The 22,098-nt window shown below is 44.0% G+C and overlaps 4 protein-coding genes and 1 long non-coding RNA gene across 5 annotated transcripts in view; all 5 read left to right on the top strand.

The window, feature by feature from the left end:
- Positions 1-789: 789 nt before the first annotated feature.
- Positions 790-1,734, top strand: LOC309356036 (olfactory receptor 2G3-like; the record flags this gene model as incomplete). Its single annotated transcript, XM_081887218.1, has 1 exon — positions 790-1,734. The coding sequence occupies one exon, from the start codon at positions 790-792 to the stop codon at positions 1,732-1,734; it is 945 nt and encodes a 314-aa protein (XP_081743344.1).
- A 4,116-nt stretch (positions 1,735-5,850) lies between these two features.
- LOC309354599 (olfactory receptor 2D2-like) lies at positions 5,851-6,870 on the top strand (the record flags this gene model as incomplete). The annotated part of the gene is made up of 1 exon (XM_081884831.1): positions 5,851-6,870. The coding sequence occupies one exon, from the start codon at positions 5,851-5,853 to the stop codon at positions 6,868-6,870; it is 1,020 nt and encodes a 339-aa protein (XP_081740957.1).
- Positions 6,871-11,815: 4,945 nt separating this feature from the next.
- LOC309354600 (olfactory receptor 2J3-like) lies at positions 11,816-12,766 on the top strand (the record flags this gene model as incomplete). The annotated part of the gene is made up of 1 exon (XM_081884832.1): positions 11,816-12,766. One exon carries the CDS (start codon positions 11,816-11,818, stop codon positions 12,764-12,766), a length of 951 nt encoding a protein of 316 aa, XP_081740958.1.
- A 4,216-nt stretch (positions 12,767-16,982) lies between these two features.
- Positions 16,983-18,056, top strand: LOC309355668 (olfactory receptor 2J3-like). The gene has a single exon (XM_081886656.1). It carries the CDS (start codon positions 17,067-17,069, stop codon positions 17,967-17,969), a length of 903 nt encoding a protein of 300 aa, XP_081742782.1. The 5' UTR covers positions 16,983-17,066; the 3' UTR covers positions 17,970-18,056.
- Positions 18,057-20,160: 2,104 nt separating this feature from the next.
- LOC309355032 overlaps positions 20,161-22,098 on the top strand; it is a 171,797-nt gene continuing 169,859 nt past the window's right edge. Inside the window, exon 1 of the long non-coding RNA XR_014162406.1 lies at positions 20,161-20,254. This is a non-coding gene — a long non-coding RNA (uncharacterized lncRNA). The remainder of the gene's footprint in view (positions 20,255-22,098) is intronic.

The raw sequence follows: 22,098 nt of genomic DNA, 5'->3' as shown, positions 1-22,098 counted from the left end.
CCAAGACTGTGTGCCCTTGGAGAGCAAAGAATCCGGCCACCACCATTCCAAGATGGTGAATTGGCAACTCAATAGCCTCATCACATGATCAAAGGTTGCATTCAGTTTAGAGAACAACCAACAGGTAATTATCAACCCATTAAGAAATTCAGAGACCACTTAGAAAACTACTGTGGAAAAACCACAATGTTAGCAATACACATCTCGCCATTCTCCACGTTAAACCTTTGTTTACACACATAGGCATTCCCATTTCAGCATCAATTAAACAACTATACTTAACAAAAGCATCCAGAAATAGCCCTGTTTGTCATGGGGTCTCTTGCTGCTGGAGGTTCCCCAATCCTGGTTTAAGAATTGCATATTAATGAAGTAAACGTGGCAAAGGCAGTTTCCTTGCCATTTTCTGCTTCTTGGCTTGTAAGGTGAGAAGCAGATGGAGCTGTTGTCTCTCTCTAGCTGGGACTTGTATGGTCTGTTCCATCACCTTGGGCTGAATAATGGAAGAAAGGCAGGTTATAAATGGAACAATTGAAATAAGCAGTGCTTATGTGCTTTGAGATAAAACCTTCCAGAAGTTGTAGTTCCAGCCAGCCTAGCAAATGGTCAGGGGTGTTGGGAGTTGTAGTCCATCAGTATCTTGCTGCTGAGATGATTATGCAAAGTTGATTGGTTTGGGATTTATTCTAGTGTTGAAGGAAGTGAAACATCACCTGTTTTTAAAGTTGTTCCTATTCCCAGAGAACATCTCTCTAAATGTTGCCCTTTCTCTTCAGGCAGGAGACTGGGATGGGCTTGGCGAACCTCACCACTATCACAGAGTTCATCTTGGTGGGACTAACCAGTCACCGCAAGACACAGATTCTACTCTTTGTGGTCATCCTCATAATCTACTCCCTCACCATTATGGGGAACCTGGTGATCATTATGCTTGTGTGGGCTGACTCTTCCCTCCACACGCCCATGTACTTCTTTCTAATACAGCTGTCAGGCCTGGAGATCTGTTACGTCACCAGCACCTTGCCTCAAATGTTAGTTCACCTCCTTTCCGGCAATGGGACCATCTCCTTTGCCCATTGTGCTATGCAGATGTACATTGCACTGGGCATGGGCGGCACGGAATGCCTTCTCCTAGCTGCTATGGCCTATGACCGCTACCTGGCCATCTGCCACCCCCTGCTGTACACCACTGCCATGGGCAGGTGGCGTCAATTGCAGCTTGCCTTAGTCTGCTGGATGGGTGGCTTCCTCCTGGGTTCAATAAACGTGGCCTGCACCTTCAGGCTCCCCTTTTGCGGTCCAAACCGCATCAACCACTTCTTCTGTGAGCTGCCCGTGGTGCTGAAACTTGCGTGTGCCGACACGCACCTTACACAAGCCATTCTTTTCGTTGCATCTGTGCTGGCCCTGCTAATCCCCGTTTCTGTCATCCTAACATCTTATGGACTCATTCTCTCCTCAGTGTTGCGAATGCGGTCAACTGCCCGACGGCACAAGGCCTTCTCCACCTGCGCCTCTCACCTGGTGGTGGTCACCTTGTTCTATGGCACTGTCATGTCTATGTACATGATCCCCCAGTCAGGGTCAGCTCCTGACCGGGACAAGCAAATTGCAGTCTTTTATGTTGTGGTCACTCCCTTGCTCAACCCCATCATTTATACTCTGCGGAATAAGGACGTTCATGGGGCAGCAGCCAAGGTGCTGGGAAGATGGAGCTTTGAGCAGCGAAACTAAATGTTGCTTGTGATATGAATGGCGTGGCTCAAGTGTTGGTATTCACCACATAGTTACACAAAGAGGTGGCAGATATTTCTCCCGCCCCCATCCCCTAAGCAGTGGTTAGATCTTTCTTAACATCTCACATTGATTTTAAATGATTAAATTGAATTAGCTCCTCCAAATTTTGAGTGGTCCCCTTATGGGGACTTCTATCCATGGAATTTGAATTTTTATTCTCCAGTGATGTGAGCAATTCATATATCTAAATATGTTATGAGAATTCTCTATGGAAATTCCACCCTACCCCGTTATGTCCTTTTGATTTTGGTATGCGGTATCAAATCCATTCTGATTGTTGTAATTTTATTTTATAACCTTCGAATTTGGCAAGATAATTTAAGTAAATTTAAAGCAATTTCAAATGGCTCACCAGGATCCTTTAGTATTAATACATCATTTTCACATACACTTCCACCCCTAGAGTTTTCTGTTCTTTTCTAATTGCTTCTACAGGTGGATTTGGTGAGAAGCCAGACAGTACCGGAAACCATGATAATCCTTGCTTTGTGCCTCACAAACATAGCTCCAACTGAGAATTGTAGAATTGCGGAGTTGGGAGGGTCCCAAAAGGCTCATTTAGTCTGCAATGCAGGAATTATAGCTAAAGAATGTCCATGCAACCTATGTCTGAAAACCATCAATGAAGGATAGTCCACAACCTTACTTCTCTGATAGTACCTTATTAATGCAGATTGTAGCAGTTAGATCAGAATAAATCAGCTTAACCCACAAGATTAAGAACTGTAGAATTCAGAACACTTACACTATCAGCATTCTAAACTGTGCAAGTAGACTTTGCGCATGGAGCAAGCTCCATGGTGAAGACCTTTGGACGCCAACATGTAGCAGGTGGTGGGACCAGGCAATGAGGAGTGACAGTGGGGGGACGACGACACAGGATCAGCCAATAAAGAAATACCAAAATTCTTAAATAAACACCAAAATTAATACAGTAGATACAGCCATGGACGTGAGTTTTACCTTTGTACAATAAGTTAATTTCTACACATGCTAGTGTGCCTCTCTATATCCTATTAGGCTATCTGACGTTATGATTTTTTATTATGTTTTAATCATTGTTGCTCTGTAATGTGTTTTTGGGACACGGGTGGTGCTGTGGGCTAAGCCACAGAGCCTAGGACTTGCCAATCAGAAGGTCAGCAGTTTGAATCCCCGTGACAGGGTGAGCTCCTGTTGCTCGATCCCTGCTCCTGCCAACCTAGCAGTTCGAAAGCACGTCAAGTGCAAGTAGATAAATAGGTACCACTCTGGTGGGAAGGTAAACGGTGTTTCCGTGTACTGCTCTGGTTCGCCAGAAGCGGCTTAGTCATGCTGGCCCCATGACCTGGAAGCTGTACGCCGGCTCCCTCGGCCAATAAAGCGAGATGAGCGCCGCAACCCCAGAGTCAGCCACAACTGGACCTAATGGTCAGGGGTCCCTTTACCTTTGCCTTTACCTTTACATTCTTCACTGTCATCAATAAACTGTTGGCTATGAAAGGCTACAGTTTCTGCTCTGCATCAGAAGTCCCAGGTTCAATCCCATATATTTTCAGCTGTGCCTGGGAACGTTCCTATTCTGAAATTCTGGAGAGCTGCCGACGCTCAGCGTAGACTTGACCTAGATGGACCATTGGTCTAACTCACTATAAGACAGGTCCCCATGTTCCTATGAGAATACCTTGCATCATAAAAGCTAAATAAAAGGTAAAACCTATGGATGTGCATTTAGATATACTCAGTTTGCATGCATTCAAATAATAGAATGAGGAATGTACCGGTATTTTGTGTTTTTTTTTAGATTAGAATGCATAGAACTCTATGTTGAATCCAGCATGGACTCATCTTTCCATATTTCTATGCTAAGAGCTTGAATCCCCATGAGGTTCAGGAAATAAACAACTATTAATGGCTCAGAGAAAGGCACCAAGGGAGTCCCTGTGGTGTAGTTGATTCATCTTAATAAATCTCAAGCAACAGAAAAACAATGCAAAAAATCCTAGAGACAATAAAAACGATGCTACGCTGTATAGCTTTTAATGTTGGGATTAGGCAGGCAGTTGGGCAAACCAGGTTGTGGTGAACCTCACCTTAGAAGGCATTGAAACTTGGTTGGAGTATCATCCACAATCTGGTAAAGCAAGCAAGACCTTTGTTTGTGGTCCCTGGCATCTCCAGTTAAAGGATCCCAGTTCATAGGACAGGGAAGGACAACCACCGATGTCCTGCCAACATACATACAGCTTTCTCTTCAGGATGGAAGGCAGGGAGAAGATGCATTTTCCTGTTTGAGATGACTCTAGATGTTCACAGCACTGACTGGACTTTGTATCAGTCATAGATCAACCTGCCTCGCTTGCGCAGAACAGGGAGGCACAGCACTGATTGGTTGGGCCATGTGTCGATCAAGAGGTTGATTTCCTCCCCAACCAATCTGATTCTTTAAAAGTGGGAGAAATCTTTAACAAACAAGCACTAAATAAGGCCAGAAGATTGCGTGTGTGAGAGAGACAGAGAGCAAGAGAGTGAGAAAATTCTGTGGCCCAGCAGGAAAGCCAGTCGGAGAGAGGAAACAGCTTTAATTTAGGAGCCAATTGTCAGCATAGCAGCAAAAGCAGGAAGAAGCAGATTTTGGCAGAAGGCAAGAATGCACACAGTGGCTCCTGTTCTTTTTCAGTCTGTACCTTGCATTATCTAGGAAAATCTACCTCCTTCTTGTTCATAATTCTGGGAGGAAGTAAACTGCAAGGCATTAGTCTACTGAGTACCCTGCAGCAAGCAGTTTTTCAAAGCAGCTCTTCCTCAGTGGAAGCCCCTTAGGGAGAGGTAGAGCAGGTTTTTCCTTGAGATCACTGAAAGTTCATTTGGTTGTTCAACGTCTCACATGAGAAAGCTGATTGGAGCCCACTCAGCTATAATTCACAGTTGCACAAGAATGAAAAACTCCTTTGAGGTTGCTGAGGAGCAAGAAAGTGAAGTGCAAAGGTAAGATCATATTCTTCAACTTGGAATTGGGATTTTGCCTGTGTGTGAATGTTGCGCATATCTATCTATCATCTCTATCTATCATCTATCTCTCTGCTAAAATTTATCCCCATATGAATAACCAAAATTAAAATGAATGTGTGGCAATGTATGATAAATAATAAAATGTGAGAACAGAAAAACACACACCACACAATAAAAATTGGTTAGAAATCTGGACAAAGAAAGCAGTACTACCAGCTTTAAGGAAGTAAGTAATGATCCATACCTCTCAAAATCACTGTTTTGCCACAGTCATATTTGATCCATCATTTGATAAAAAAGAAAATGGTCACAGTCAGGAATTGACAAAGTTGTCGATCAAACTGACGACACCCAAGTAAAGAGGGTTGACTGAATGAGGCGAAAAATTACAGATATAAGACCTGTGTAATCATGCTTTACTTATCTTAACCCTGATTGCACATTATGGGTGAAATTCAATTAACTTTTATTCTGAGTACCTATATTGATATTAATGAACATGGCCAAGTTAGGCTCATGGGTTTCCATAGGTCAACAAAAAACTAAAACAGCACCAATGTTTGGCTGTTACCTCTAATGTGAACTCATGATTTAGACTATATTTATCATGGGTAGGCAAACTAAGGCCCGGAGGCCGGATCCAGCCCAATCGCCTTCTAAATCCAGCCTGCGGATGGTCCGGGAATCAGTGTGTTTTTACACGAGTAGAATGTGTCCTTTTATTTAAAATGCATCTTTGGGTTATTTGTGGGGCATAGGAATTCATCCCCCCCCCAAAAAAAATATAGTCCAGCCCCTCACAAGGTCTGAGCGACAGTGGACCGGCCCCCTGCTGAAAAGGTTTGCCGACCTCTGATATTTATAAACCAAGCTTTGCATGAACCTGGTTTAAGCATTGCATGTTAATTGGTTGACACAATTTTATTGCCTTGGAAGGTACAAGCAGATGGAGCATGTGTCACCCAATTCATGCCTTGTAGAAAGTTTTGCGTTTATTTGAAATGAGACACGTATGCACACGCGGGGTTGGATTGGTTGGTTTGGGGATTAACTGACATTGTGATGTGCAACACATGGCTTTCCTTAGACTCACTGTTGCCCTTTCTCTGTAGGGAAGAGGTTAGGATGGGGGACGAGAACTTTACTTCGATCAAATATTTTGTATTGGTGGGACTGTCAAATGACCGAAGGACACAGATTTTACTCTTTGTGGTGGTCTTCATCATCTACTCCCTCACCATTATGGGGAACCTGGTGATCATCATCCTTGTCCGACTTGACTCTTCCCTCCACACACCCATGTATTTCTTCCTGACACACCTGTCAAGCCTGGAGATCTGCTTTGTCACCAGCACTTTGCCCCAGATGCTGGCTCACCTGCTGTCTGGAAACGGAGTCATTTCTTTCACCCACTGCACTCTTCAGATGTATATTTCATTGTCCCTAGGTGGTACCGAATGCCTTCTTCTCAGTGCCATGGCCTATGACCGCTACTTGGCTATCTGCCACCCTCTATTATATGCTAGCATCATGGGCTGGGGGCGCCAAGTCCTGCTTACTTCACTCTGTTGGGCAGGTGGCTTCCTCCTAGGTTCTATAAATGCAGGTAGCACCATTCGCCTCCCCTTCTGTGGCCCCAACCGCATCAACCACTTCTTTTGTGAGCTCCCGATAGTGCTGAAGCTTTCATGTGCTGACACGCACCTCACAGAGGCTTTCATATTTGTGGCATCCGTACTATTGCTTATAATTCCTCTGACGATTATCCTTATATCCTATGGGCTTGTTCTCTCCTCAGTATTGGAAATGAGATCAACCACTGGACTGCGCAAGGCCTTCTCCACATGCGGCTCCCACCTGATCGTGGTCACCTTGTTCTATAGCACCGTCATCTCTATGTACATGATTCCACGGTCAGGTTCAACTTCTGATCGTGACAAGAAAATTGCTGTCTTTTACATTGTGGTCACCCCTTTGCTTAATCCTATCATTTATACTCTGCGGAACAAGGACATTCATGGTGCAGCAGCCAAGGCGCTGAGAAGACTGGCTATTTTGCAAGAGTTGAGAGTTGCCTACTAGTATGAATAATGTTCAAATGTTGCCCAAACATTATGTGTGTTGTAGCTAAAAGCGCTGGCAGCATTAAGATAAATTCAACAGTGTACACAAGTTTTGATGGATGCAATAATGGAATACTGAATGGTATCGTTTTTGTAAAATATGCAGGGATTTATGATATGTAAAATGAGCCATGGAAAGAGAAGGGAAGTCATTGACATAAGGATGTAAAATGAGTACAGTGGTACCTCGGGTTACATACACTTCAGGTTACATACGCTTCAGGTTACATACGCTTCAGGTTACAGACTCCACTAAGCCAGAAATAGTACCTCGGGTTAAGAACTTTGCTTCAGGATGAGAACAGAAATCGTGCTGCAGCGGTGCGGCGGCAGCGGGAGGCCCCATTAGCTAATGTGGTGCTTCAGGTTAAGAACAGGTTAAGAACAGGTTAGGAACGGACCTCCAGAACAGGTACCACTGTATTTTAAATTGTAAAATAGAAAGCTTAATAAACTTATATACAAAACCCCCAACATTTCACTTGTTGTTGTTGTTGGCTTGCATAGTCTTTTTTCCAATTTTTTTTCATTTTCCAAATTATTACAAATTAAACCAAATTAATTTATTTAAATATTTTTTAAAAAAACCCTATGAGCATCATCTCCTTGCATAGCCACATCATTTCTTATTTAGAGTCCAGTTGACATCCTTCACTTGCCATTAAACCATTCTTCCAGTTGGTCGCTTTTTTTGTCTTACAGACAGCACCTCTGTTACATCTTATGTGTAGTCCTTCATATACATTATTTTCATATACATTATTCTTTGCAGACAATGTCACATTCCATTCCTCCCGCTGTTTACAGACTAGTGTATGAGCTGCATCCATAAATAACTGACAGAGTGAATATCCAAACTCCACCATGAAAATTTCACTCTGGAGTTCTTCCTCAGCAAACAAGATCTTTCCTCAAATTCAATCTCTTTGCCAGATCTGTTCAGCAGCAGTTCATACTTTTTAAACAGTATTTCTCCAACAGCACGCCTAGTCCATTCAGCCTCAGTTGAAGGGGGAGGGCATAGTAAAACCTTGTTAAATTCATTGTTGAGCATAAATCAAAACCCTTCCCCCTCTTCTCTGAAGTAAGAAACAGAATAACAAGGGAGGACAGGAAAAAGGAGACCATTTGAAAACCATAAGAAAGCACAAAGCACCTTGTCCCCCCCTTCTTTCCTGTCTGTTGTAAGGATTCTCAAGCTTCAAGGAAAACATTCAGATACCTTCAAGGAGCCAAACCCAGTCCTTTTGGCAGCTGACTGATTGCAGCCCATTAGCATATGTTGGTTCAGGAGCGCCTCTTGATTAATGCCAATTGTCCAAATTATGGAGCAACCAACCACAAATCATGCTGGAGATGGAAGCTCGTCTATGGGAGGGACACATTCCCAGGTCACACCCGCTCTGCCTTTCAAGGTGGCAGACACAGGCTTGAGTGACACAGCAGGATGCAGTGAGCTCCCCAGACCCCATTCAGGCACCTGCAGGCCTTCTTCACCAGCTCACAGTCTAATTTCCCAAGGCCTCCTCCTTCACTGGTCCTACTCTGCACCCTCCTATACTTCCTTTCCCAGCCTGGAATGCATCCTTAAAGTGTGATGCAACATCCTCCTTGCCTTATATTGCTGTACACAACTCTGATAGTTTGCAAGAAAGCTTCAAATAAGTCTTTTAAAATCAACACATAATATGGAGTCCTGATATAGGGTTGTTTTCAAACCACATTTGCAGTTCTATACCTAGTTTGTTCACCTCTGATGGTGGGTGCAGTATCATTTTCTACATTACCAGTGTTTGGGGTATGAATGCCAATAATTATTTATGCAAAATGTTGCTTCCCATAAACATGAGGAAGCTATTGACCAGCTTGTGGAAAATCCAGCTCTTGCAGGAATCCACATATTTTTTTGTGTGGAAGGGAAACAGGGGTGGGGGATGGGAACATAAGCCCTAAAAGAACCTGACACGGAGAGAGCATGCTTAGTTTTCACAGACTACTGAGTATTTGTTGGTGGCAGGAGAGAAAAGATTAGGTGGAATGCAGTACAGTCATACCTCAGGATAAATATGCTTCAGGATAAGTATTTTTGGGTTGTGCTCTGCGGCGACCTGGAAGTAAATGAGCGTGTTACGTCCGGGTTTCGCCACTTGCACATTCGCAGATGGTGAAAATGATGCCACGCGCATGCACGGAAGCGGTGAAATGTGACCCGCGCATGCACAGGCGTGCTGTCACATCTTACGTTCTGTTCAGGATGCGAATGGGGCTCCAGAACGGATCCCATTCGCATCCCGAGGTACCACTGTATTCTAGTAGAGGACATGGCATAGCTAGGTTATTAGAATATTCAATTCCATTCATTTCTTGGGAAATCTTTCCCTTGTGTCTTGTTAATCGCTATGTTAAAAGTTTCAAGCCCAAGTGGCTGAAGGCAAAGGAAAATAATTGTTAATGAGCTGAGGGACCAGAGATACAAAAGAAATTGGAGCAGATCCAGTGTGGGAGATTCACAGTCTTTATTAACTTAATGAATCACCATGCCTTTGTAAAATGGCAGGGAGAAATCATTCACCACTGCTGTCTCTGTTTTAAACCTGAGAAGAGTTAGGTAGTGAATAAGCTAGGCTGTGATTAACCCTCATTTTGGAAGACTTTCCAAACTTGTTGGGGCAGCACCCAAGAAAAGCGCTGACCATATTTATATTCTTTTCCCCATAATTGATTAAGCTGTCTCAATCTCTTGCCTCAGGAGAAGCTGGATTTTTGCAGGGCTGAATGGCTGATTGGCCAGGACCTTGAGCTGGTTAGTAAGCCACCCCATGTTCCTCACATTACTCCACTTCCCCAAGACAATGTGAATGTGCAAATGAGAGGTGGGGGGAATCTATATCTCTAAAGTGCCCAATGAACGTTTAGTCAGATAACCATAACAAGCACTTGTGTACATACAGAGAAGACTACTGGAAGTATATCAGAAAAGAGATGCAAGCAGCTGCTGTTCCAGAATCTGTGTTCCTGTAAAAGAAAGAAGGCAGGGAGAGGCAGATCTTACTCCAAAGCAAGAGCCCTTTCGCTGGCTCTCGTTCGTCTGCATGCAGCCCCAGCTGAGTAAGATGGTCTTCCATAAACACGGTTTTAACAATGAGTCCCTAAGTGACTGTGGAGGCCAATTCTGGATCCATATGTCCTTCCACAGTGAGGACATTGGTTTCCAGGTGGGAGTTGATCACGGTGTGGATTTGCCAAGTGTACCTTCCTCTTGACATGTTTCTCCCTTGCTTCCTGAGTTTGAGTGTCTTCAAAGCCCATTAACCACCATTCATCCTCCAACCGCCTACAGACACTCACATAGGACATTCATTGGTTTTGTTTTAAAGGAGAGGTAGAACTGGGTATCATCTGTAAAAGAGAGAAGGCAGAGAGAGGCAGATCTTACTTCGAAGCAAGAATCCTTTCACTGGCTCTCATTTTTTTTTGTTCATCTGCATGCAGCCTCTGCTAGGGAAACCAGAAGCTATATGCAGCTTTCCTATGAAGTCACCAGTATTATAGTGAACTTCCTTGCCGTTTTTTTGCAGCCCTCAAGAGAAAACTATTCAGCTTTCATATGCCTTAAGAAAACACTGCTGCAAGAGAAATTTCTTAACAGCTGCTGGTGAACCCTGTGCAGCATACAAAGGTCAGATAATATTGAGTAATTTGTAAGTCAATTGGTGGTGGGGTGGGGAGGAAACCCCTAACGTTTGTGGGTACAATCCATTCTTGAAAAGTTGCTCTGCTGTATGCAGAGAATTATATGTAGTTTTGGGTCTGTAGTTTCTTCTTTAAAGGGGTTCCTCTTTCTTTTTTCTTTCTTTTTTTAAATTTCTCAAAGGCATCACTCTGAAATTCATTTATGCTGTGTTTGGGAGAACAGCAGCCATGAAGACTGGTCAGTTAGTTGAGTATTTCTATTGTTTTATTCTTCCTCCCCCTTGGTTAGTCTTAATGTTGTCCTTGTAAAACTTATCTAAGAGGAGGTTGGGGACAAAACTAGAATCAGTTGGTCTCCTATTCCTGGTGCCCCTGCCTTCTACCTTATTAGACCAAATCACCACTACTATGAATGAGGAACCATTTTCTTTCCACTCATACCCTTCCACATAGCCCAAATAGACCCTCAAAGAAAATAAAACTCTCATGTGTTTCTTTATCTCATTTGCACAGTTCTTTTCGTAAAAATAATTTGTAAGTCAATAAATAAATCCCAGGGCAGTTCTTGCAACCATATACCACAAAAAATAACAAATGCACAGAACTAAAGTCAACGTATCAGCGGGATGTTGATGTCACAAAATAAGATGGTGTCCCAGCACTATGATTCCTGTAACACAGGCACCCCCCAATCTCAGCCCTCCAGATGTTTTGGGACTACAACTCCCATCATCCCTAGCTAACAGGACCAGTGGTTAGGGATCATGGGAATTGTAATCCCAAAACATCTGGAGGGCCGAGTTTGAGGATGCCTGCTCTAACATAAATAAGTAAATAAAACCATGAACATCAAGAAATATATACTTTTATATAAATTTATACAGCATTTATTGTAAGAAAACCCAAAGTGGTTTACCAAAAAAATAAAACAATAAAATTATCTATACTTCAATAGATAAATAAATAGTTAAATAAAGAATAAACAAGCTGTTCTCACAATCACAATGACTCAAAGACATGCAGTAGTGAAAGGAAATTTCAATTAATGGGAAACTAAAGACACTTGCTGGGATTTTTTTAAAAAATGAAGTTGAGGCTCAGGGTTGTTCATGGTTTAACCCCAGTCTTGTAGGGCCCCAAACAAGGCTATACTTATAGTTCTCAGATAATTTCTCTGGTCTCCCCTGTTGCCCTTTCTCTGCAGGAAGGAGATGAGAATGGGGAAAGAAAACGTCACTTTTGTGAAAGAGTTTATATTGGTGGGATTCTCCAGTGATCAAAGGACACAGATTCTTCTCTTTGTGTTAGTCCTCATCATATACTCCCTGACCATTTTGGGGAACCTGTTGATCATCTTGCTTGTGTGGGTTGAGTCTTCACTTCACATACCAATGTACTTCTTCTTGAGCAACTTAGCAGGCCTAGAGATCTGCTATGTCACCACCACCTTGCCCCAAACGATGGCAAGCCTCGTGTCTGGCAATGGAGCCATCTCCTTCACCCATTGTATGGCACAGATGTACATCACATTGTCCCTTGGATCCTGTGAATGCCTTCTTCTAGGTGTAATGGCCTATGATCGCTACCTAGCTATCTGTCATCCTCTAATATATACTAGTGTCATGGGCTGGTGGCGACAATTTCTGCTTGCCTCAGCCACTTGGGTTGGTGGCTTCCTCCTTGGTTCTCTAATGGTTGGCAGCGCCACTTCTCTCTACTTCTGTGGCCCAAACCGTATCGACCACTTCATCTGTGAGATGGCAATGGTGATTAAACTTTCATGCACTGACACCTACATTACAGAGGCCGCCATCTTTTTGGCAGCTTCACTTGGGGTCATACTTCCTCTTTCAGTTATCATGACATCCTATGGGTTTGTTATCTCCTCAGTATTGAAAATGAGGTCAACTGCTGGATGGCGCAAGGCCTTCTCCACGTGTGGCTCCCATCTGATTGTGGTCACCTTGTTCTATGGCACTGTCATCTCTATGTACTTGATTCCCCGGTCGGGTTCAACTTCTGATCGTGACAAGAAAATTGCCATTTTCTACCTTGTAGTCACCCCTCTGCTTAACCCTATCATTTATACTCTTCGGAACAAGGATATCCATGATGCAATAGCCAAGGTGTTGCAAAGATTGGACATTAAGCAGAAGAGTTGATCATTGCCTACTAGTATGAATAATATGGAAATGTTGCTTGAGCATCAGGTTTTGGCACAAGAGATACATATCTCCTGGGACATGGAGCTGTTTCTGGAGCAGGAGCTTCTAAGAGAGTTGTAGAGCAAGTTTATGCCATTGATTTATTTATTTTATGCCCAATTTTTCCTCCAAAGAAGTCAAGGTGGCATAGATGGTTCTTTCATTCCCCATTCAGAACAACTCAGCATCCTCTGCAGAGCACCATATTGTCTTCCCATGCCCTAAAGGACCAACCCAAGAAAACTCTAGACAGCATGGAACTCTTAGGCCAGGAAAAATCAAGGAGAACCGAACAGCTTCTGTTCTCGGTGCCAGCTCCTCGACTTGCTAGTCCTTTCACAGGTCATTGTTCACAGCCAAATCTTTATAACTTCTCTCTTTTCTGGAGCCAACACTGCTGCTGAGGAGATCTGAGCACCAAAGCCTCATGGAAGGGAGACAGGGATGCTGGGAATTCCCACCAGATCCTCCTTCTGACTTCAATATTTTTCTCCCCCCACTACAACGAAAATAATTTATTGGAACACCAAAGCCAAGGTACGGTAGCCAAGATAGAGGGCTGTTTTCAGATTTCATTTGCAATGCTATACCCACTCAGGGCTTACTCACACTTCTGCAAGTCCCATGCCTACAAAGCACAGGTTTGGAGAGTTATTAAGGCATGCTTTAATATCTTGTTTGTGACCCATCCCAGGCCTGCAGAATTGCATTGCTGATGCCCTCTCTTGGTTCCTGTTGGAGCTATTCTGGGAGCTGGAACCCAGTGGATTCTGTGCGTTCTGTGGAACTTTGGAATTTGACATCCCAGTATGCCATCACTTCTGCCCTAGTGGGTTTAGGGCACTAGGTGATCTTACCAGCAGCACCTGCAGAAATTCAAGTATTTTAGGGCCAAGCTAGATCTTCCCTTCACAGTAGTGAAGTTAGCAATTGAATTTAGGTGTGTATCTTAACTTTTGTCTCTTCAAAGAAGAGATGAGGTATAGACATTTCTCCCTTTTGGTACCAACTCAGTCTTCTCTTTAAAAAATAATCTCACGCTTGTATTCCCAGGTAATTAAATATATTTGCTTCAACTCTACAATTGAATACACTTGATTATATTGCCTTATTTTTGTATTCCCTTGTCAGGTGATATATTCTATATGTGATTGATTAACCTTATTTCCCCCCCTCTTCTGTAACCCTGAACTATATTGGCTTAAGTAAAGAAATACATTGGCTAAAAATAAGATACCGAGACTCTTCGCTAAACCCTCAATATTATGTGTGCTGATATGGAGGGTGACCATAGACAACCCCCTCCCCCAACATGGTACATGATTCTGGGATAATCTAAGATGCTACGTCAACCATTGAACCAAAGGTTTTGATACATAAAAGATCCTCTTAAAGTTTTATCCGGAAAAGGGCAATGTTAGTCACAGATGCCATGCCAGATAGGACATTGTGGATGGAGCTTAAGAAAATAGTTTGACCCTCCCAAAGGGAGAATTTCAACTATAAGTGCTTGCATAGAAAGGGAATTTATGGAGAACCAAAATAACTCAGAATATTAATAAAAGGTTCATTTTTGGAGAGCAGCACTGACAAGGAGAATGTCATATTTCTGAAGGCATCTGGGGAGACTGAGGGATGCGGGTGGAGCTGTGGTCTAAACCACTGAGTCTTGCCGATCAGAAGGTTGACGATTCGAATCCCCGCAATGGAGTGAGCTCCTGTTGCTCAGTCCCAGCTCCTGCCAACCTAGCAGTTCGAAAACACATCAAAGTTCAAGTAGATAAATAGGTACTGCTCCAGTGGGAAGGTAAACGGTGTTTCCATGCACTGCTCTGGTTTTACTTAGTCATGCTGGCCACATGACCGGGAAAAACTGCCTGCGGACAAACACCGGCTCCCTCAGCCTGTAAAGCGAAATGAGCGCTGCAACCCCAGAGTCATTCGTGACTAGGGTGCCTTTACCTTTACCTTTACCTTTAGGGGGATTGGGTTGAAGGAGAATGCTTACACAGTGGCAGAATCTACCTTCACAGATGCTTTAGGAGGAAATCTGGACCCTCCTAAATTAGAATTGGGTGAATGCGAAGGCGATACTCATGCCATACCTGTCTGGCACAAATGCTTGCAAGGCCGACAGGGAGTTATAGTTGGCAGTAGCAAATCATAATGGAACATGCTCCCACAATGGTTTTAAAGGAGGATTGGACAGATTCATAGAGGATAAGGTTATTGATGTCTGTATTACGTACATCTCCATTGTCAGAGTCACTGTTCCTCTGGATACCAGTTGCTTGGGAACTGCAAGTGGGCACAGCATAATTGATAAATCTGGATTGGACTTGGTCTGGTGTGCAGCCATTACAGTTCACCCCAGAGCCAAATCTGGATTGCAACCTGCAAACTAAAAATTTCTGAAAATGTTCCCTTTCTGAAATTCTGGAGAGCAGTTGCTACTCAGCATAGGCGACCCTGAGCTAGTTGGGCCAATAATCTGACTCAGTATAAGGCAGCTTCCCAAGAACATACCATGCGCCCTAAATGCTAAGGAAAACATGAAACCCACAGAGACGAATTCAAATATACTCAGTTTGCATACATTCAGATACCAGAATGTGAAATGTGCTTTTTTTTTTATTACAATGCATACAATTCTGATTCAAAGCCAGCATAAAATTATTCTTCCATATCTGTGGTATGTTAAGAACATGAAGCCCCATGAGGTTCAGGAAATAAACACCTATTAATGGCTAAAGAGAAAGGCACCAAGGGAGTCCCTGTGGAGTAGCTGCACTGTCCTCATTATCGTAATGAATAGCAAGCAAGGGAAAAAGAATGCAAAAAGTCATAGGGAGAATACAAATACTGGTGTGCTGTCCAATTTCTAATGTTGGGAATAGGCAGTTGAGCAAGCCAGGTTGTGCTGAACCCCACCTTAGTAGGCATTAAAACTAGGTTGGAGGTTCATCAAGCATCTGGCCAGGTACTTGAAGAAGCATATCAGAAGGAGAGCAAGATTTTTTCTGTGGTCTATCTGTGGTCCATCTCCAGTTAAAGGATCCCAGTTCACAGGACAGAGAAGGACAACCACCTGATGACCTTTAGGATGAGAGGCAGGGAAAACATGCATTTTCCCGTTTGAGATGAATCTAGATCTTCATAGCATTGATTGTTTGGACCTTGTGTCAGCCCTAGACGCCCCACTTGCTCAGAGCAGGGAGGCACAGCACTGATTGGCTGGGCCATGTGTTGTTGAAATTCCCCCACAACCATTTTGATTTCAGAAAGGTTAGCAGAAGCAAACAGCAAGTAAACCACAAGGCATTAGACTACTGAGTGCCCTGCAACAGGCAGTCTTTCCAAGCAGCACAGAGCTGCCCTCCCTCAGCAGAAGCCCCTTTAGGAGAGATGCAGCAAGTTCCTCCTTGAGATTACTGACAATTCCTTTGATTGTTCAACGTCTCACGCTAAGACAGCTGACTGGAACCCCCTCAGCTTTCATTTACAGTTGCACATACCAGTGACATGGATAACTATTTGGGGGTTGCTGAAAAACAACAAAGAGAAGAGCAGTGGTAAGATCACGTTCTTCAATTTGGAAATGGGATATTTTTGTGTGTGTGCGCGCGTGCACACACACACGTGTATGTGTTTGTGTGTGTGTTTGTGTGTGAATGTAGCCTATTTTCTTGTTTTATTGGATATTGTGAAGAAGGGCTACATACATACAATGGTGGTCTCCCTTAAAACATCTATTTTATCCCAGTAAACTATTCTCTCCAGGGGTGTCAACTGGAATAAAATATTGGGGAGGGGAGGTAAGCTCCACCCTTCATAATTCATCTCATGACATGGTTTATACACACTATTTGAATGGTAATGCCCATCAACTTAGGGCTTGTTGTTGTTTAGTCATTTAGTTGTGTCTGACTCTTCGTGACCCCATGGACCAGAGCACGCCAGGCACTCCTGTCTTCCACTGCCTCCCGCAGTTTGGTCACACACAAATGGGGTGAATATCTCTCTATTCATGCTCTGAGGGAAGGTTTTCATCTGTTTGGAATGAGACAATTGTGCACTTGCAGTCTTAGATTAGCTTGTTCTGGGATCAATCCGATATTGCGATGAGTGGAACACAGCTTGTTTGAGACATGCCCCGTTTCCTGAGTGTGCTGCTGCTCTTTCACTGTTTCCCTTTCTCTGCAGGGAAGAGGTCAGAATAGGTGATGAGAACTTGACCTCTATCAAATATTTTATATTGATGGGATTCACCAATGACCGAAGGACACAGATTCTACTTTTTGTGGTCATCTTCATCATCTACTCCCTCACCATTATGGGGAACCTGGTGATCATTATGCTTGTGTGGGCTGAATCTTCGCTCCACACACCCATGTACTTCTTCCTGACAAACCTTTCGGGCCTGGAGATCTGTTATGTCACCACCACGTTGCCCCAGATGCTGGCTCACCTCCTGTCTGGCAATGGTGCTATTTCCTTCACATGCTGTATGACACAGATGTACATCACATTGGCCCTGGGTGGGACTGAATGTCTTCTTCTCAGTGCCATGGCCTATGACCGCTGCTTAGCTATCTGCCATCCTCTATTATATGTCAGTATCATGGGCTGGGGGCGTCAAATCCTGCTTGCCTCGCTCTGTTGGACAGGTGGCTTCCTCCTTGCTTCGATAAACGTGGGGAGCACCCTTGGCCTCCCCTTCTGCCATGCCAACCACATCAACCACTTCTTTTGTGAGCTGCCGGTGGTGCTGAAACTTTCATGTGCCGACACACACCTCACAGAGGCTTTCATATTCTTGGCATCAGTAGTATTGCTATTAATTCCTCTGACGATTATCCTTATATCCTATGGGCTTGTTCTCTCCTCAGTATTGCAAATGAGATCCACCACTGGACTGCGCAAGGCCCTCTCCACATGTGGCTCCCACCTGATTGTGGTCACCTTGTTCTATAGCACCGTCATCTCTATGTACATGATTCCACGGTCAGGTTCAACTTCTGATCGTGACAAGAAAATTGCTGTCTTTTACATTGTGGTCACCCCTTTGCTTAATCCTATCATTTATACTCTGCGGAACAAGGATATTCATGGTGCAACAGCCAAGGCACTGAGAAGACTGGCCATTTTGAAAAAGAGTTGAGAGTTGCCTACTTGTGTGAATAATGTGCAAATGTTGCTCAGACTTCATGATTATTTGCATTGTCTACTGGGTCATGAAGTTACTTCTTTGTCCATGATGAGGAGCTGCTTCTGGTTCACGAACAGGCAAGAGAGTTCTAAAACAAGTTTATATAACTTTTGTATTATATTTCTACCCTGACTTTCCTCCAAAGAATACAAGGTTTTATATTGCATAATACAAGAATATTTAATGTTTTTGATATTATACAACAATAGCACAACATAATATATTAGGAAAGATCACAATAAAATAAGGTGGGAGAGGGAAGGAAAAAAGAGGGAAAAGAAAAATACTGTTATCATTCGTTTTCTAATGAAGTTCAATAAATTGAGTGTAGCATGCAATCTCAAAGCCTCCCAGTAATGCATATGGATTTATATTTTCCTGCACCTTACTACCCCAATATACAATAATAATAATAATTTTTTCAACAAACTGATCATAATCCTGTCTGCCTTCTCTCACTTAAATCATATTGGTCAATTGGTTACATACTTTATTTAGCCAGTTGTCTCTTGTATGAAACACTGGAGATTTTTCTAGTTACAGGTGAATGTTGTGTGAGTTGCACTCATTAAGTAAAGAGGCATCTACCTGCCACCCATTAAAGCTGAATCTTTGACACAGACTAGCAAAAGAGTTAACAAGCTGACTTCAGTCTTGGGGTTCAGTGGAATGAAGTAGGGGAATCAGCAAAGGAGGGAGATTTCAGGATGTGGCTAGGGGGACAGTAGGTAAGAAGTTCATAAGTACAGTAGAAGACTAGAGTACAGCATTGGTGACCCACATGCATGGGCGATGGATGAGGCCCTCCAAGGAGCTATTGGTTTTCTTGAAAAGCTGGGAAAACCCAGCTTTTGCGTGCTTGGACCCAGAGACCTCCCCCCTAAATAAATTCACGATGGTGGTGCAGCTGGGCGAGAACGATTTGCTGGAAGCTCCCACTTGAGCCTGCGGACTCGCATGCAGGAGGACTTGGAAGAGTTGAAGGCAGCTCTTGCTGGACTCAAAACTTTTTGGTCGCAGTTGCTGAAGCGACGTGTGTGGTGTGGTAGCCGATGCCCAGCTGCCACCGAGAGGACCAGGAGGAGCTTCCAGAGCATTGTGGTCAAGAAGGTTCTGGCTTTGGGCGGGACGGTGATGCGTCCCTTTACAGACTTGATGGGGTTCATCTGTCTGTAATTGGGAATGACTTGTGGCTGACCTCCATGTCAGCGGGGATTGGTTGCAGGTGGCGAGCACGGTGCTCGTGTGGTGGATAGGCTCTGGTTCAGATGATAGGAATGGGAGAACGCTCTCGCCATCCCTATGTGAAGGTTATTCTGTTAAAGGAATCCAGGGACTCGATAGTTGGTTAACACCTGAAAGGGGGTTGTGCCTGTGCCTGAGTCCAGGGGGGACATCTGGGTGGTGGAGATAGCCTGTTCCCGGCTTTCTGCTTATCCAGGTGTTCACCCTAGGTTGATCTATGCTGGTGCCCTGGGTCTGTACTACCGGCAACGGTGCAGGGAGCTAGTTGAACCAGAGCCTACGCAACCACTCACGTGCTGTAATTGATAAAGTTGTGGCAAAAATTCTGTCAAAAACCAAACCAAAATTTGAGTTTATTTAAGGGGAGGTTTTAAAGGTCTGAACACACAACAGGTCCAAGTTATGCTTTTCTTTGGTGTATTTTTATGTGTGTCCAAAGGACTTTACAACTAAAAGGTGTGGAAACTCAACACCATATCTGTATTCTTTCCCCCATAATTGATTGAGTTCTCTCCATCTGCTGCCTCAGGAGAAGCTGGATTTTTGCAGGGCTGGATGACTGATAGGCCAGGCCTTTGAGCTGGCTAGTAAGCCACCTTATGTTCCTCACATTTCTCCACTTCCCCAAGACAATGTAAATGTGCACATGAGGGGGAGGGATCTATATCTCTAAAGTGCCCAATGAACATTTAGTCAGATAACCATAACAAGCACTTGTGTGTATAGAGAGAAGACTATTGGGAGTATATCAGAGAAGAGATGCAAGCAGCTGCCATTCCAGAATCTGTGCTTCTGTATAAGAGAGAAGGCAGGAAGAGGCAGATCTTACTCCAAAGCAAGAACCCTTTCACTGGCTCTCATTTCTTTGTTCGTCTGCATGCAGCCCCAGCTGAGTAAGATTGTCTTCCATAAACACGGTTTTAACAATGAGTCCGTAAGTGACTGTGGAGGCCAATTCTGGATCCATACGTCCTTCCACAGTGGGGACATTGGTTTCTGGGTGGGAGTTGATCACGGTGTGGATTTACCAAGCGTGCCTTCCTCTTGGCACGTTTTCCCCTTGTGTCCTGAGTTCGAGTGTCTTCAAAGCCCATTAACCACCATCCATCCTCCAACCGCCTACAGACACTCACACAGGACATTCATTGGTTCTGTTTTAAAGGAGAGGTAGAACTGGGTGTCATCTGCATACAGGTGAGCACCCAGCCCACCCACCCTGATGATCTATCCAAACAGCTTCATATAGATGTTGAAAAGCATGAGGGAAAGGACAGAGCCCTGAGGTGCTCCACAAGTGAGCACCCAAGGATCCGAATACTCATCCCCCAACATCACTTTCTGGATGTGGTCCAGGAGGAAGGAGCAGAACCACTGCATAACAGTGCCTGCAGCTCCCAACTCCTCTAGACAATCCAGAAGGATACCATGCTCAATGGTATCAAAAGCCACTGAGAGACCCAGCAGAACAAGGAAATAGCTTTCTCCTCTGTTCCTAGCCTACTGAAGATCATCAACCATGGGGGGAGAGATCACCAGAGGGTTTGGTATAAGTGGGATTGCACCAAAATAGATGGGAGGAGGCATAGGGGTGAAAACAAGGGTGTGAAATGGGGCTACATAATGTAAGAGGGCTACATAATGTATTGGGACGCGGGTGGCGCTGTGGGTAAAACCTCAGTGCCTAGGGCTTGCCGATCGTATGGTCGGCGGTTCGAATCCCCGCGGCGGGGTGAGCTCCTGTCTTTCGGTCCCAGCTCCTGCCCACCTAGCAGTTCGAAAGCACTCTTAAGTGCAAGTAGATAAATAGGTACCGCTTTATAGCAGGAAGGTAAACGGCGTTTCCGTGTGCTGCGCTGGTGCTGGCTCGCCAGAGCAGCTTCGTCACGCTGGCCACGTGACCCGGAAGTGTCTCCGGACAGCGCTGGCCCCCGGCCTCTTAAGTGGGATGGGCGCACAACCCTAGAGTCGGACACGACTGGCCCGTACGGGCAGGGGTACCTTTACCTTTACCTTTTAATGTAAGAGAGAAATGGCTCCAGAAATGGAGTTGGGATGGTGAAAAGTGAGCTTAGTAGGAAGCTCTAGGGCACCGGTTCTCAACCTGTGGGTCCCCAGATGTTGTTGGGCTACAACTCCCATCATCCCTGAGCTCTGGCCTTGCTAGCTAGGGGTGATAGGAGTTGTAGTTCAACAAGTAATGTTAGTTGCAGGGCTAAATGTGTGGCTCTGCTCCTGAGTGACTCCGAAATTGCCGTACACATGAATAGTGCACAAACATGGCTCATGAACAGGTATGGAAGGGGAAAGTGATTTTGAGAGGAGATCCAGGGGAAAGCTGGGAAGATGGCTCCTAAAAGTGAGGGGTGTGGCTACCACCCCACGTGGGTAAGTAATTTGTGGTGACTCTCTGTAGAATGTATATTTGGAATGGTGGACCCCTCCCTCCTAGACTCATATATTACTATTTTATTTATATTAGTCATTATTCTCTTTCATATTTGCTTTTGAACTGCTAAATTAGGTTAGCATATTTCTATTGTTTTGTTTGCATTGTACTGTTTCATATAATACTGTATGAATTCATTTTATTTTCATACTTATTGATATTATGATTTTCCCTATACATTCCTAATATGAATGGTTATACTAATTGGTCTGCTTTAGGCACAATTTTGCAGGAAAGTGGCGTACAGATCAACGGATGAATGAATTGTGTGTTACATTCTTCATCACAACTTTCTGTGTTGAAAAGTTTGAAGAATGTTTCCCCCCTCCGCATTTTGCTATGTTAATTGCTTTGGGACCCAGAAGGCCCAAGAAACAACAAGCTGTTAAT

Source organism: Podarcis melisellensis (assembly GCF_964234715.1).
Source record: "Podarcis melisellensis genome assembly, chromosome: 13".
NCBI lineage: Eukaryota > Metazoa > Chordata > Lepidosauria > Squamata > Lacertidae > Podarcis > Podarcis melisellensis.
The sequence above is the reverse complement of the archived record's forward strand: the minus strand, read 5'-3'. Positions and strand labels throughout refer to the sequence as shown.